The 18,030-nt window shown below is 32.0% G+C and overlaps 1 protein-coding gene across 4 annotated transcripts in view; it reads left to right on the forward strand.

The window, feature by feature from the left end:
* Positions 1-15,772, forward strand: part of LOC143047731 (glutamate receptor ionotropic, kainate 2-like) — a 104,772-nt gene extending 89,000 nt beyond the window's left edge. For all 4 annotated transcript variants that reach the window (XM_076220954.1, XM_076220953.1, XM_076220952.1 and 1 more), the window contains 8 exons: positions 1,790-1,891; positions 2,053-2,166; positions 3,297-3,506; positions 4,774-5,116; positions 5,693-5,910; positions 10,840-11,062; positions 11,824-12,089; positions 12,479-15,772. In XM_076220954.1, the coding sequence (XP_076077069.1) occupies positions 1,790-1,891; positions 2,053-2,166; positions 3,297-3,506; positions 4,774-5,116; positions 5,693-5,910; positions 10,840-11,062; positions 11,824-12,089; positions 12,479-12,649 (1,647 nt within the window). In that variant the 3' untranslated portion in view covers positions 12,650-15,772. The remainder of the gene's footprint in view (positions 1-1,789; positions 1,892-2,052; positions 2,167-3,296; positions 3,507-4,773; positions 5,117-5,692; positions 5,911-10,839; positions 11,063-11,823; positions 12,090-12,478) is intronic.
* Positions 15,773-18,030: the final 2,258 nt, after the last annotated feature.

An 18,030-nucleotide genomic window follows, 5' to 3' on the forward strand; every position in this document is an offset into this window, starting at 1 on the left:
ACTTTTTACAGTATTTGGTCAATACTACTCTTGGTGAACAATCAGTCCTTGAGGTATCACCCGGCTAAACTTCGGTGTTTATATGAGTAACAAAAAACATCCTAAAACTGTACTTTCATAGATTTAGAATTTATTTAGTAGCAATGGGTTTAATTCCACTAGGTAAAATTGACAATAGATGGATTTGCCTACTATTTTAAGTTCCGTTTTATCGTATGACTCTTTAAATGTTTCGATTTTCCTTTCCTTTTAGATATTTGGCGTTGAATCTTCATGGTGAAGATAAATACAGAAATCGCTTCGGAGGCATGAAATCATGTTATCAATTTTATACACACAGTCCATCTGGTTTTTTGTTTGTCTTATTCTGATATTATTTTCTTTCAGTTTCTAGTCATCTAATAGCACCCGCAACGTTCACTATGGATCTCTTATTTTGTGCGGTTTCAATCCACCATTTGCTACATTTGAAATGCCTGTACCAAGTCAGCAGTATGACAGTTGTTGTCCATTCGATTTTGATGTGTTTTGTCATTTGAATTTGCCATGTGATTAGGGACTTTTCGATTTGATTTTCCTCGAATTTCAGTAATTTTTGTGATTTTACTTTTTACAACACTTTTATATCCTTTCTTGATTTTATCGATGAAGGGTTACTGTATATACCGTAGCTTCTGAGCAAATCCTTAAAAATAAAAGGAGTAGGGCCGGTAAGAGCCGGTTTTGGCCTCAGATTTCATGTCCATCTGACGAAACAGTTAAGTGTCTATTTCAGTTGATTCAATTAGTTTATGTGAAAGATTGTAACTGATTTAGTCATTAAAAACGCTCCGGTTCAAGCTTAAAGTTAAAAAATCTATCAAATTTGCCAAAATATGTCCCTTTTCAGATGTTTTTTTTTATAAAAAATGAAAGTGGCCGCATCCGTGTTCATCCTCAACCTTTATATATGTTATGTATTAATTATTATCAAATACAACTAACACTTCAATATGAAGAATGAAGACAAATGCGGCCACTTTAATTTTTGACAAAAACCATCTGAAAAGGGACATATTTTGGCAAAGTTGTGAAGAATTCAGAAATTTGGCATAACCTTATGATGCTAGTACCCGATATATGTGCATTGTATAGTCAAAAACAGCCCATAATTATGTTACAGAAGCATTATACTTTCCAATAAACAACTAAAAGTTTACATTTGAACAATTTTGTAAAACTGCTATATTTTGAGGCCAAAAAGGGGTCTTACTGGACCTATTCCTTTAAGAAATATCTTTTGAACGTTTACCAATGCCACTATTGACGTTTATGTTATAACAGCGGATATGTCCCTTTTCAAAGCAAAATAACTATAACAAACACTAAACTACACATTGAAACTAAAGTTTAAGCTACACGAATACCATCAAAAGTCATAAGCTCAGGTGAATCAGAAGGAATAACTGTACCAAACTAAAGTAAACAGAAGACAGGATGAAATAATGTGACTGAAATACATAAAACGTGAAGACTATCAGAAATAACCAAAGCTGTGTACAGTCCGTATTTTAAGATAAACAAGCAGTTGTCTTGTTTGGTTGGTTGTCTGACTTTACTTGGAATAAGGATTTTTTAATAGACGCCAGTGACAGATCTTCATAACTTAGTTAAATTGGTAACTTTTTATGTTTTTAACGACCTTGACTATCCATGAAGGTCGTGCCCGGGTTTTTGTTCATTGTTTGAAGGTCGTATGGTAACCTGCATTTATATCTGTGTACATTTTCTTCCTTTGATCTCTTTGTAGATGGATTTTCAAAGTTTGACTGGAAGAGTTCAATTTGAAAATGGTGAACGCAGAAATTTTAATTTGGATGTTGTAGAACTTTCTAGAACTGGACTTAAAAAGGTAAAATGATCATAATCTATTATTTTATCAGCTACCAGTCTGTGTGAATATTTTTCGTTCTAAATAAAATTTAAATAAATCATTCATAAGATTCACTCAATCATATTATGCAGATTTGTAGACTCTTCTACCATAACACATAATTACTTGTTATATTTCAGATTGGTACATGGAGTCCGAAACCAGGAGTAAATATAACAAAATCAGAAAAAGAAAGAAAAATAGAAGTTGAGAAAGATTTAAGCAAAAAGGTGTTGAGAATTACAACAAAAGAGGTAGGAAAAAAGGAAACGATTTGTGTAAGATCTAAAGATATATACACCAAATAAGGCTGTCCTATAAACAACTATTAAAGTATTGCATATGTTTTGGTAAACATTGATACATCAAATATTGTGTTGTCATAATTAGAATGAATCCATTGCTTTACATACTAATTTCACAAATATAAGGACTTGGTCACCAGTCCAGCACTTTTGTGCTGACATGAATTATTGAAAGGGTCATTTCAAAATAAACCGGATTATTTTTCAAATGATAAGGATTTTCTACCCCAGGAATAGATTACAAAAGCTGCATTTGGCGGAAACCTTTAGAAACTTTGAGTTCTCAATGCTCTTCAACTTCGTTAGCTGTTTTGGTATTTTTCACTTTTCTTTTAATACCAGCGCCTTGCTAAGCGTACGATAATATAGTTACATAGTGTGTTAGTGACCTAGTACGACATACACGGGGTCAGTAAATTCCATATAGGATGAAATCGAAGCTTGAACCCCATATAGATTTTACTGAACCCGTATATATTGAATTAGGTCACCAACACAGTATGTGACGAATTCATCTTACCAACTATCTTTATTTGTTGAATTTAGACTAGAGTTGTCTCATTTGCAATCAAACCACATTTTCTTAATTTTATATTAAAGTGTTCAAGTGTTCAATTTTAAGAACCAACTTCAATTGGTCTGCAGAAAAAAAACCTATTATCAACAATAATAATTTAATATCAACTACCTTGATATACCAATATAAAACAGAACTTTCAATACATTTAAATAATCAATTAGTGCCAAAGTCGTATTTCCACTTGTAACCGTTTATTTAGATAAGCCCCGCCTCCCTCCTAACCTAATATGGAATGTACTAGTACACAGTCTCCACGCGGTACCTATCTGGACTATACTAGTACACGGTCTCCACGCGGTACCTATCTGTAATATACTTGTACACGGTCTCCACGCGGTACCTATCTGGAATATACTAGTACACGGTCTCCATGCGGTACCTATCTGGAATGTACTAGTACACGGTCTCCATGCGGTACCTATCTTTCTTGCATATCGAGGAATCTAAGAAAATAGATGCAGGATGTTTGATTTTGAATTAATATGTGTCTACTTTTTAGGATCCACCATACGTAATGCGTCCTGAAGGAGAGGCAAAACCAGGTGCTCCCAAATTTGAGGGATTTGTAATAGACGTTCTTGAATTGTTGAAGAAAAAATTAAAATTCAACTACACAATTGAAGCTGCTGATGGTTATGGTAGTTGTAAGGAGGACAGTCAGACTAAGAAAATTAAGTGTGATGGTATGATGAAAGAACTTGTAGAAGGGGTTAGTATACTAATATGTGTGTGTTTATTCTACATTTACCAGATGTATAAGGAGTGTTGAGATCTCACAAAACACGACGCATTTTTACGCCCGTCCCAAGTCAGGAATCTCTAGTCTTGTTGGTTTTGTCGACTTTTTAAAAATGAAATGGTTCGTTTGCATGTTTCGATGTTACAATTGTAGTGTGACTCATTTTCGATGGACTAGTTTACACTATTGTTTAGGGAGCAGCTGACAAACATTCCCGAGTGCGGCATTTCTTCGCTGCGTTGTCGACTCGGTGGACATTCTGCTCAATAGTCCAAATGTTGTCTCTTTGACAAATACACCGTTTCCATTCCTCATTCTAATATAACTGTAAAAGTGTTTTCATGAAATAATATTCATTTAAAGGGGCACTAGCTACGAGATATAAGAAAAACCTAATATATTTTTTTTTTGGCTCAATCAGTAATGAAATACAAATAGTGAACATATAATTCCTTTTTAGTAGCCAATAAAATCAATTTTGTCAAAATAAGCTAAAAAACATTGATTATGAATTATTCACTTGTAAGTGAATAATTCGACCTCATTGAATCCGTATTGGTTTTTTTTAACTTTAATGTAACCCCTTAGCTTGAGACGGATAACATGTGAATTGTATGTGTAAAGTTATTTAAAGGAAGAGAATTTCAACATTGAAAGTAAAACAAAGGTTAATCATTTGATTGACTGATTCAATCCACAAATAAACATTCTAAAACAGGTAAAAAAGATGATAAACATTTATTTTTTCTCTGTAATATGAAATTAAATAGACCTAGAATAATTCAACAGCACGTGTTTGCTCAATCTATTTATATTTATATTTATGTTTACATCGCTTATATGGTCATCGGATGACTATAGAGGTCAACTCGATAAATAATTAGATGGCGTCTAGACTCAAATACACACGAAACGAAGCTACGTATTTTCATGCCTGTGCCTTGTTTATTGTTTTATTTAGACTTTTAATCGTTTGGATAAATGTTTTACATTGTTATAAATCAAATATGAGAATTTGATTAGAATCTCTGAACATGAATTTGTCAGCTAGTGCCCCTTTAAGATTTAGTTTTGAAATACATGTATTATTTTATTGAAATTCAAAACAAGGATTTTAACTTTGTTCAAAAAAAAAAAATTAATGACTAAAGCATTTAAAACCTTTAATGTAAAATACTAGAACCTCTATCTAATTTAGGTTCTGTAAACGAATCATACATTTTTATTTCTATTTCAGAAAGCAGATCTTGCAGTTGCTGGAATGACAATTACATACGATAGAGAAAAATACATTGATTTCACAAAGCCATTCATTAATCTAGGAATATCTATCCTCTTCAAGAAACCGGAACCGGCACCTCCAAAACTCTTTTCGTTTTTAGACCCTTTATCAACAGATGTGTGGATTTATTTATTGGCGGCATTTATGTGTGTTAGTTTTATGTTGTTTGTGATAGCCAGGTTTACGCCATACGAATGGTGCAACCCACATCCTTGCAATCCAGAAACAGACGTTGTCGAAAACCAGTTTTCAATCTTAAATAGTCTTTGGTTTTCAATAGGAGCTCTCATGCAACAAGGTATTCATTCAGATTCAAATTTAAAATATTCCAAATTTAGAATTGTATGATTAAATTTAGAAAAAAATCAATATAATGTGCTAATAAATTAACGAAATATGTTGCCAACATTATATATACAATTCACGTTTTGTTATTTATTATTTGAAAGAGATACAGCAATGATGAGAAGCTTGCATAAATTAAAACATAGACATATATGTCCTTGCCGGTGTTTGTCATAGTTTATCCATCCTGTTGAAGGAGGGTTAAATCAATTCAAAATAAACTAGCTGGAAGGACAAACAAGGAAATAACATTATCATAGAAAAAAAAGATAATCCTATTTTTCTAGTAGGTGCCCTGGAAAATTACTGATATCCTGCATTGCATGCCAAATTTGCCAGACCATCGAATCTTTGTCTAGCCGTTTATGACCCAAAATAGGCCATATATTTAAATTGTATTTTCTGAGAGACATACAAAACGTGCAATGTGAACTTTACCAAATCCTATCAAGACATGTCTCTATTTTAATGATTGTTTATAAATTATCTTTGCCAAATGAATATTAAGCAAATAATTCACTGTTTGCAGGATCTGAGGTAGCACCTAGAGCAATTTCAACAAGATTGGTGGCATGTTGCTGGTGGTTTTTTACCCTTATAATAATATCGTCTTACACTGCCAATTTAGCTGCTTTCTTAACAGTCGAAAGAATGGTATCACCAATAGAGGGAGCTGAGGATTTGGCAAAGCAAAGTGTTATAAAATATGGTACTCAAAAAACTGGTAGCACAGCAAAGTTCTTTTCGGTATGAGCATTTGATTTGCATATATATATATATATTTCTTTAAAATAGATATCATGGTTTGTCCGCAATTTGTCCATTTAGGAGATAACTGTAATTTTAAGCTCCGACAGTATCAATAGGTGATTTGATGTTCGCAATTTGAGTTTTCTTGTGACGCGTTAGCGTAGCCAGTAAACAGGTATTTGCGACTATCAAATCAACAATTTATGCCTTCGGAGCTTAAAATACAATATTATCATATCCATTCTCATGAAACTTACAGAAAACAATGTCAAATCATACACTTAAAATCTATCAAACGTCGTCTATGCTTGCACGTATGTTTTCATTGCATCATTGAATCAAAATGAACGTTACGATGTTGCATTATAATTTCAATCTGATTTTGCTGCCTAATATTTTGCAGATATATCATGGACAGGATTATATACTCGAAAATTTTGGCAATGACGTCATGTATCAGTACAGCGATGTCAAATGCATAAAATTAGTCCATCTGCATCTTCTAATTAATGAAATGCACACGACTTCATTCATATACTGTGGATTCATTTATTTTCGTGGGTACCAATTTTCGTGGATTGAGGAAAACTTGCATAATCGTGGATATATAAATTCGTGGTTTTGACAAAGTTTGCATTAATTCCCTTAGAAAATATGTATTTCGTTGAACATTTAAATTCGTGGTTCCCCTGTACCCACGAAATCCACGAAAATTAGTATCCAACGAATATTAATGAATCCACAGTATAACCGAACAACTATCCCAACGTTTTTGACGCGTAAAAGTCTTGTACAAACTTAAATCTTACTTCTCATACTCAACAACAACAAAAATACACTTATATCATCTTGCCGATAAACAGACTAATGGCATTTTATTTTTTAAACTGACTTCATCAGCTCGAATATCAGCTCGCCCAAGCGGGCTCACTTGATATAGTCATTATAAATAAAAATGCCACTAATCAATGTTTTTCACATCGTTTTCAATATATTGGAATCTGATGAGATTGGGATTCATTCAAGTGAGAAGTTAAGGTAGCTTTAAAACCTTGTTTAATTCACAATTTCCACATAAGAAAATGCCTGTACACAGTCAGGAATATGATAGTTGTTATTCATTTGTTTGATGTGTTTTAGCTTTTGATTTTGCTATTTGATTAGTCCTTTTTGAATTTTCTTTGGAGTTCAGAATTTTTGTGATTTTTATTTTCTCTTCCTCAAAATATTTTGGTTAGAATATATAAAGATAATAACAAAAAGTAAAGATAATTTGTTAATACCAACACTCTGTTTTCATACGACCGCAAAAATAAAAAAATGTGTTGTTCGTCTGCGTCGTCGTCGTCGTTAGCGTCGTCCGAAGACGGATGATTTCCGGATAATAACTTTAGTATGAATAAATAGAAATCTATGAAATTTAAACACAAGGTTTATGACCACAAAAGGAAAGTTGGGATTGATTTTTGGAGTTTTGATCCAAACAGTTTAGGAATTAGGGGCCAAAAAGGGCCCAAAAAAGCATTTTCTTGGTTTTCGCACTATAACTTTAGTTAAAGTAAATAGAAATCTATGAAATTTTGACACAAGGTTTATGACAACAAAAGAAAGGTTGGGATTGATTTTGGGAGTTTTGGTTCCAACAGTACAGGAATTAGGGGCCAAAAAAGGGCTCAAATAAGCATTATTCTTGGTTTTCGCACAATAAATTGGTCCAAATCGGGGTCCAAAATTAAACTTTGTTTGATTTCATCAAAAATTGAATAATTGGGGTTCTTTGATATGCCGACTCTAACTGTGTATGTAGATTCTTAATTTTTGGTCCTGTTTTCAAATTGGTCTACATTAAAGTCCAAAGGGTCCAAAATTAAACTTAGTTTGATTTTAACAAAAATTGAATTTTTCGGCTTCTTTGATATGCTGAATCTAAACATGTACTTAGATTTTTTTTATTATGGGCCCATTCAGTGATAACAGGCACTTTTTTACATTTTAATATTTTATGATGTATTTAAATGAGTAGTTATTGTTGCAAACTCCATTAGAAATTTGAATTGAGATTGGTTTTGGAATAAAGGAATGGGGGATGTGAAAAAAATGGGAGGGGGGGATTCAATCTTTCTCATTTCAGATTTCATAAATAAAAAGAAAATTTCTTCAGACATTTTTTTGAGAGGATTAATATTCAACAGCATAGTGAATTGCTCAAAGGCAAAACAAAAATTTTAAGTTCATTAGACCACATTCATTCTGTGTCAGAAACCTATGCTGTGTCAACTATTTAATCACAATCCAAATTTAGAGCTGAATCCAGCTTGAATGTTGTGTCCATACTTGCCCCAACCGTTCAGGGTTCAACCTCTGCGGTCGTATAAAGCTTCGCCCTGCGGAGCATCTGGTTAGTCCAGTTTTCAAATTGGTCTACATTAAAGTCCAAAGGGTCCAAAATTAAACTTAGTTTGATTTTAACAAAAATTGAATTTTTCGGCTTCTTTGATATGCTGAATCTAAACATGTACTTAGATTTTTTTATTATGGGCCCATTCAGTGATAACAGGCACTTTTTTACATTTTAATATTTTATGATGTATTTAAATGAGTAGTTATTGTTGCAAACTCCATTAGAAATTTGAATTGAGATTGGTTTTGGAATAAAGGAATGGGGGATGTGAAAAAAAATGGGAGGGGGGGGATTCAATCTTTCTCATTTCAGATTTCATAAATAAAAAGAAAATTTCTTCAAACATTTTTTTGAGAGGATTAATATTCAACAGCATAGTGAATTGCTCAAAGGCAAAACAAAAATTTTAAGTTCATTAGACCACATTCATTCTGTGTCAGAAACCTATGCTGTGTCAACTATTTAATCACAATCCAAATTTAGAGCTGAATCCAGCTTGAATGTTGTGTCCATACTTGCCCCAACCGTTCAGGGTTCAACCTCTGCGGTCGTATAAAGCTGCGCCCTGCGGAGCATCTGGTTAGTCCAGTTTTCAAATTGGTCTACATTATGTTCCAAAGAGTCCAAAATTAAACTTTAATAGTTAGATTTTAACATTTTAATTGAAATCTTGGGGTTCTTTGATATGCTGAATCTAAACATGTACTTATACTTTTGACTATGGGCCCAGTTTTCAAGTTGGTCCAAATCGGGGTCCAAAATTAAATTTTGTTTGATTTCAACAAAAAATTAATATAAAGGGTTCTTTGATATGCCGAATCTATAAACAATGTATTTAGATTTTTGATATTTGGGCCCCTTTATCAAATTAGTTCACATTGAGTTTCATTTTTCATGTATGTGTGTTTGTTTGATATTTTGTAATTGTTTGTTATATTTCATTGAGGGCCTCAGGGAAAATTAGTTTTAAAGCTAACTGTGTAACCCTCTTTAAATAAAGAATTAATATTATAATTTTTATTAAGGTTCAAAAATTGAACTTTATTTGTTTTCATCAAAATCTGAATTCTTGGGGTTCTTTGATATGCTGAATTTAACCATGTATTTAGATTTTGAATAATGGACTATAATAGGTAAATTAAATTTTTAAGTTCTTATACCACATTCATTCTGTGTCAGAAACCTATTCTGTGTCAACTATTTAATCACAATCTAAATTCAGAGCTGTATCAAGATTAAATTTTGTGTCCATACTTGCCCCAACTGTTTCTGGTTCGACCTCTGCGTTCGTATCTAGCTGCGCCCTGCAGAGCATCTGTTTTTTTAGTTATCTACTTGTTAAAAATAATGTTCGGTATTTTTGAGGGTTATGATAAACGTCAAAACTAATTATCAAATTCATAAAAGATACCACTACAGTAATCCATTTTACACTTCAAAGATATTTTTTTGAAAACCGGTCATGTGTTTATCACGTTTATTTTGTTAGACAAGGGATTGGGATAATTTCATGACAGTAGTTAGAAAGAAATATTCTTTCAGCTGACAGACAGTCAAAATCTGTCTGAATAATTTGTTTTGAATAAATATGTTTCAAACGCTACTTGTATATTCCATAATAAAAATACCAGAAAATCGAAGGAAATGTTTTACTCATTTATCACCTTTTATAACTGAATTATTGCGTTGTTTTTATTATTGCAAAAAAATCCTACAGTGTTATGATCGCAATAATATTATAACTTTTACTTTGATTTTTTAATATGAATTAAACATGATTTTGTCTTAAATTGCTAAAAAGAGGGACGAAAGATACCAAAGGGACAGCCAAACTCATAAATCGAAAACAAACCGACAACGCCATGGCTACAAATTAAAAAGACAAACAGACAAACAATAGTACACATTACACAACATAGAAAACTAAAGAAAAAACAACACGAACCACACCAAAAACTAGTGGTTATCTCAGGTGCTCCGGAAGGGTAAGCAGATCCTACTCCACATGTGGCACCCGTCGTGTTGCTTATGTGATAACAAATCCGGTAAATAGTCTAATTCGGTAGGTCACATTCATGAAAGGGAAGGGGATTGTAGTTACGACGTAAGAAACATATTTGATATCATTTGTGAAACGGTTATTCAATAACGGTCAACCAACTAGTGATGGCGTCCGTAAAATTTACGAAGGCCGGGATGATTTCAACTTCACCATTTGGAACTCTTGGTTTAGTAGCTTCCTTGTGAGCAGCAACCCTCTATGAAGAAAATCATGATAGGCAATGCAAGGACGGGATTTTAGTCCATTTTAATCCAAAAGGTCAAAATCGCAATAATAAATGCACACAATAAAATGCTCTTCAACTTTGTACTCTATTTGGCCTTTTAAACATTTTTTGATTCGAGCGTCACTGAAGAGTCTTTTTTAGACGAAACGCGCGTCTGGCGTAAATATATAATTTTGATCTTGGTATCTCTGATGAGTTTATTCTGAATCAAGAATTTGCTTTGTTATTATTATACAGGGCTCAGTCTTTCCAACTTTTCAACAAATGTGGACGGTAATGGATAGTGATCCAAATAACTTTGTTGGTAGTAATGTTGAAGGAATGGGAAAAGTTGAAAATGGCAATTATGCATATTTTGCTGAATCTACTTATATTGAATACGTGATTGCCAGAAAATGTGAATTAATGCAGATTGGTGGTCTGCTTGATTCAAAAGGATATGGGATTGGCTTGCCCGTAGGTAAGTCATACTTATATGAAATTATATTTTCTATTATAATACACATTCGCAGTATTAATATTAAAAGTATTGATAAGGGACTGTCCGTTTTGAATTTCCTCGGTTTTCGCTATTTTTGTGATTTTAATTTTCACATTTATAGTTTCATTCGAACAACGCTGATGACTGTTTTAGAATTTCTTCCTACCTTTACTATAAAACATGACAGTTGTTTGCAGAACTTATTATTTCCAGGATAAAAAACAAAACGTGACAAACTTCCTAGCTAAGCAGTGGATTTTCATCCTTTGGCGATTCTCTATTTTTATTGTCATTTTCATTAGCTAGGACAAATGTGAATCAGACAATTTCACACGTATAAAAGATCGAAATCCATGTACATGTAAATGTAAAAAATGTTTACTAACAAAACATGACTCCATTCAATTAACAAACAAAATGCATTGAACTGTACGGCGACAGTCTTTGTTGCTCGGGCTTTGTTGGAACTGTTGATATCGCATAGTTACAATAAATAATATATCATTTCTTGCTTGAGACTCTTGTCTTTCAAATAATATTTAATATTGGCTTATTGTTTTGTGCGTTTGAACAAAGTTCTTGGCTAGGAGTATGACTTGTATAAAAGATGATTTTGTTCATCCATCTTCCTTGTCCTTTCTCTTCTTTGAGTTTGAATTCATTAGTTATTTTCATTGAATAACGATAGTTTTTGTCTTGTTTTGTTTGTCCACAGGATGCAGCTTTCATTTATGTTATAGGTTCGCCATATCGAGACGCTCTTTCTGATGAAATTTTAAATTTGCAAGAACAGCAGAAGATAGCTGAACTTAAGGTCAAGTGGTGGAAAAAAGAGCGCGTTCAAGGTGGAGTTTGTGCAGAGGTTAAAAAGAGTACAACTAAAGCATTGTCAATTAAAAATGTCGGAGGTGTATTTGTTGTGTTAGCTGGAGGAGTAATCGGAGGGTTTTTCATATCAATGTGTGAATTTGTATGGAAAGCCAGGAAAAATGCAAAAGAAGATAAGGTAAATATATATGTTTCTTCATTTAACTGTGAATACATCACAAATCAAGAAAACGATGGCACTTGAATTTCTGGTCCTCAACCATACTCTTCAACCTTCTACTGTTCTTGGCCAATATACTATTTTGATAAGAGCTGACGAATGATTATTTTGTAGACGAAATTAGCGACACAAATTATAAGCGCAAGGGTCGGAGAAGTACTGCAGAAAATGACAAAATCATTTAATGGACTTCACATGATATCATATATATTCAGACACGAGAGCCATGCATACAATTAATTGATTAATCTATTAGTATTTCAAGCTTTGTTGCAATAACGTCAGACCTAAAGTCATGGCTTGTTTATAACACTAGAGATGCTACAACGTTCATAATTTTGTTTCAGCAAACATTGTGTTCTGAGATGTCCGAAGAGTTCCGGTTTGCTTTGACTTGTTATGGATCTACAAAACCAACTAACAGAAAAAGCAGTTTAGAAATAACAGATAATGGAATTATACAGACAGCACCAATGCTTAGTAATAACTATGGGGGTTCAAAAGAATATTATGCGTGATAGATACAATGTTTCAGAATCTAATACGTTTTGGAAGAAAACGTACACCAAGACATGATTCATTTGAAGTGTCCTCAGCAATAGCTATACAGCTAATTATGTGACGTTACTTTATACTTGTGAAAAAACAATGATATAGATTCTGAAACGATGACTAACAGGTGAATGTACTAAATCAGGAGACATATTTTAATGTTAGGTATTATAAATAGCAGTTTCGATGGTTGATATAAATCAATCAGTATTTTAACTGGTATTGTGCTTTAAAGGCGACAACTTACGTGGTGTGTGTTAATTTTAGAATTTAACCTAGTTAAGTCTTCACATCGTCAATCAAACACTGTTGAGTGATAATTTTTATTGATAAAAAAAATAATCACTCTAAATTTCTTTAAGATTTATCAAGACGATAAACATACTAATCAGCAGGGTATCTTGTTTTTTAATGTCTAGTGAGCATGTCAAAAATCTATCTACATAAAAATGATTTTTCTTTGTATTTATGTCGCGATGAAAACTAATGCTATGTATAACTTTTATTGTGTGAGAAGAAATGCGTTTCGCATTATACTTCTAAATGATTATAATATTTAACGTTAGTTTTGAAAAAAGTGCCTTTGTGATATGTAAATAAAATATGCTTTACGAATAAACTGCATGTTCCAATGTAGGACATATTTAGCTTTTGTGAGTGTTGTCAAAAGTCTGATCAAACCAAAGATAAAGTTATACTGATGAGGAAAAAATGTATCGCATTTTACTAGGCAAATCCGGAATGTGGCTCATGTTTCAAACAATCGAAGTTATGGACAATAACATAAAATGTAACTACCAATTTAATCTTCGTAGAAGAAGTTTAGTCTTAAACTGCCATTTCGACCATAACATCATCTGAAAACTAACATATGAAGTACGGCTTAGAGTTTAATATATTTTACAACCATTTTTCCTGTTTTAAACAAAGTACTTTTAACACATTTTCCTTGCAGTCAATCCATTATTGTTATGCTCTGTTCAAAACAAATCAGTAGTTGGTATTTTTTAGGTTAAAAAAAAGAATATTGAACAGTCTGAACATAGTATGGACAGATCTTAATTGGCTGCAAGAGAATTACTACAGTAAAGCTGTTCAGATCAAGTTGACCAATTCATTTCATAATTAGTTTAATTTTGCATTCATGTCTCTTGCAATAATAAAACTTTTAAATGTGTTCTATTGAATATTGATCTTAAGTCTTAATGTTAAGTTATGCAATATGATGTGTATATTTTGAATATTTACCATATTGTTGATTTGACCTTTAACAATGTGAAATCAATAAAGGTTATGTGCCATTTGTATATATATATCCATGTTTGTTTTAAATGTTTGTGTGTCATGCTATTTGAATGGATGAAACTATAATTGCTTTTAATCAATTATTCTTACAAAAATGATCTTTTGTTACATACTAAAAAAAATAGCGTTAAATTTTTGATGAGAAAGGACAACACCAAATTAATGATTTCATTGTGTATTCCGACTTTATTGATTAATTTTTTCACAATAAGGGTATTTCTTTTAAATTAGTCTTTTTATTAGGGGGAGGGGAGTTTAAAGGTTTGAAACATGTTTTCTGCGACAACACAACTGACAAGACGTAGATATTCAGGAGAAATTCTAATATATTTCCAGCATTATCAACAGCATAAATCCTTATATGAAAGTTTGATATGTATTATCTTCCCGCTTTTTACCATGTTGACAATGCTTATTTATTTTCTACTTTCACTATTGAATTTTATTTTATTCAAACATAAGGAATCAATTTCATTTGTATATAGGTATTAAGAAATTAAAAAAATACACTATTCATTCTAAATTAGAACTACAACTTACTTCAAATGTACCTTTCCATTTATAGATTACACTTTCTCCAAATTATGATATTCTAAGACAATACCTTAACGTTATTCAAATATACCACGCATATTATTGGTTTTACCTCCTTTCTAAAATATAATATATGTGATGTAAACAAAAGATCTTTGATATAACATGTCCAGAGCAATATCATCCGTCCATAAATACATGTTCATGATAAATATGTTCACATCTTTGTATGCCGTTTGTAGATACAAATGTTGATGAGAACAAACAATTGTCATGAACATCACATGATTTGTCATATAAGTATGGTACATTAACATTTGTATATATTTTCATTGTGTGATCTTTTATTATAAATCGTCATCTTAATTGCAATAATGTACTGATTATGTATTTTATTCATCTATTTTGTCATTTAAAACTTATGATTAAAAGAATTGTGCAGTATTATTGTAACAGTATTAGAAAGAGAAAGAAATGGTACAAAATAAGAAAGTTTGCATTGAAACGGAAAGATACTATAATGCAGTTGAAAGGTAATTTAAATGACGTCATGAACATTGAAACTAGTCTTTATAAGAATTAAATAAAAAAACATAATGGTTTTGTGCCAACTGTATTGTTATGAAAAATAAACAAAATAATTTATAGTGATACAAACGGAGTAATTAACGTTATACTGAAAAAATTTATCATGTTAACGTCACTATGTCATGTAATTGTGTCTTCCATTTAAGTTTAAAAATACATTTACCATACTTACATGAACCTGCAGTGGGGTACCTGTGTATTATATATTCGTCGAATGTATATTGAGTTCTTTTTTTAATAAGGTAGTTCTTATAAGTATCACAGTCGAAACTATAGTGCCGTTGCACACATAAATGTAAATACACGAGTTGAAAATATTATCATATACTGGCAAAATATTCTGTGTTTAGGATTTTTACCCTCTGATCATAAAAAGTGGTAAGAGTGCCTAAAATACTACTGAAAACGTTTAGATCAGCACTTTTATCTCATGCATAAAAATGTAAAATATGGAAAAGATAATGTTTATGATCACATTAAAGTTATATTAGAAGTTCAAGTTGATTTTAAAAACTTAAACTTTGATAATTAATTAGATGAAAACGTTGGTAGATTATTCATCTTTATTTTTGATTGTCACTATCATTTATATTTAATCATTGTATCACTAGTTATGATGTCAAAATGTACATATCTCTGAAGGAATAAAATATTTTTTAGAATTTAAGCCTTTTTCTTTTTTAAATAACACACAAGGTATACAAATGAAACAAGATGGTAATGGCATGTGATACAACACTTATTTACCAACTTTATGACAAACATATCATGTTTCTGGCAACAGACACTACTACGTTTACGGCATTTTATCGTAATATGAATGTCGTAATCATACTAATACAAGTTAAAACAGTTATTGATTTTTGGGGTTTTATTTTATTTTCTGTGCTCCCTTAGATAATTATAGATTTGACCTTGAAACTACCTGAATGAAATGTCAATGATAAGTCTTGTTTGTATGAAACAGGCCCCAGTCGCACCAGCAAGCTCGTACAACTTAATAAGTGCCAATTTAGTCATTTTACCTACCCGCCATGGGTTCAGTTTTGTATAAGGATCACAAACACGTTAATGTAGTCCGTAAATTTTGAACAAACACGAACGTAACGTATCAATTGAGATATGAAAATGTATACGATGGATAGAATTATGAAGTCACTTAGAAATTTAAAATGGATATTTTTCAGGCCAAATTCTCCTATTTATTGTACATTCTATTTCGGGGTAGTCAATCAGTATTGATAACGATAACAAGATAACGATAAAAAATGTATACAGTATCCTTACTCTCAGTTTCGCTGGGTTAAATGAATTAAATGTATATAATAGAATGTGGGCTACTGAATGACAGGACATTATCATATATCTGAAAGTGGAATTAAAATACTTCGCCAGACTTTGTTTTATTCTGTATGTTGCAGATGTGACAAAAATCCATTGTTATCAACAGTTATAACATTGAGCATTTTGTAACAATGTGTAAAAAGAAAATTATTATAGGTCAAAGTACTTGGCTCACATCGAACAGCTAGAAATAAAGTGCCCAAAATAAGAAACAGTTTGATACTACCTCAGAACTGTTAAGATTATATTTTTATGCCCCACCTACGATAGTAGAGGGGCATTATGTTTTCTGGTCTGTGCGTCCGTTCGTTCGTTCGTCCGTCCGTCTGTTCGTTCGTTCGTCTGTTCGTTCGTCCGTCTGTTCCGCTTCAGGTTAAAGTTTTTGGTCAAGGTAGTTTTTGATGAAGTTGAAGTCCAATCAACTTGAAACTTAGTACACATGTTCCTTATGATATGATCTTTCTAATTTTAAAGCCAAATTAAACTTTTGACCCCAATTTCACGGTCCACTGAACATAGAAAATGAAAGTGCATGTTTCAGGTTAAAGTTTTTGGTCAAGGTAGTTTTTGATGAAGTTGAAGTCCAATCAACTTGAAACTTAATACACATGTTCCTTATGATATGATCTTTCTAATTTTAAAGCCAAATTAAACTTTTGACCCCAATTTCACGGTCCACTGAACATAGAAAATGAAAGTGCATGTTTCAGGTTAAAGTTTTTGGTCAAGGTAGTTTTTGATGAAGTTGAAGTCCAATCAACTTGAAACTTAGTACAAATGTTCCCTTTGATATTATCTTTCTAATGTAAAGCCTAATTATATTTTTTATCCAATTTCACGGTCCATTGAACATGGAAAATGATAGTGGGAGTGGGGCATCCGTGTACTTTGGACACATTCTTGTTTTTTATTTTTCTATGAAATCCTAATCAACGAGATTAAGGTGGTGAAGTTGAAATCATCCGTTCGAACATTTTGATAACATCGAATGTTGGTCAATTGTTATAAAATACACCTTAAATATACATGTATGATGACGGATATGCTCCAAGTGTCGAAAGCCCAATCCCGTGGTTCTGGTTTTTCTTAGAGTATGACATACCGAATTTAACATATCGTCAGGTTTGTTTTCATATGACTAAAAGGAAGGATGCCTCCAAAGCACATCACTATTTTATGGGGGGCTTGCTATTCGATCATTAGTGTTTTAAGTAATATTAGGTTTAAAGAGCTTTTTATTTTGCTATTTGATAGAGACTTTCCATTTTTAATATTACTTGGAGTTTCGTATTTTTGTTTTTTTTTTTTACTTCTTTAGTTTGCTACCGTTGTTTTTTGTTGTTGTCGTATTCTGGTTTGTCGCCATGGCATAGTCAGTACGTTTTCCAGGTATGTGTTTGAATATCCCTAAGGTATTTTTTTTTTTTATTCTATTGACTATGACTCCTTCATGTACCATTCAAAAAATGCAGTGAATAATTTATTCCATCATCATAAGTTGCAAAATATGATTTAAAAGCAGATGTGTACATATGCTCAAAAACAAACTAAGAGGAAAAGGGGATCATAATCAAAA

The sequence above is a fragment of the Mytilus galloprovincialis genome, chromosome 10 (assembly GCF_965363235.1).
Source record: "Mytilus galloprovincialis chromosome 10, xbMytGall1.hap1.1, whole genome shotgun sequence".
NCBI classification, from domain to species: Eukaryota; Metazoa; Mollusca; class Bivalvia; order Mytilida; family Mytilidae; genus Mytilus; species Mytilus galloprovincialis.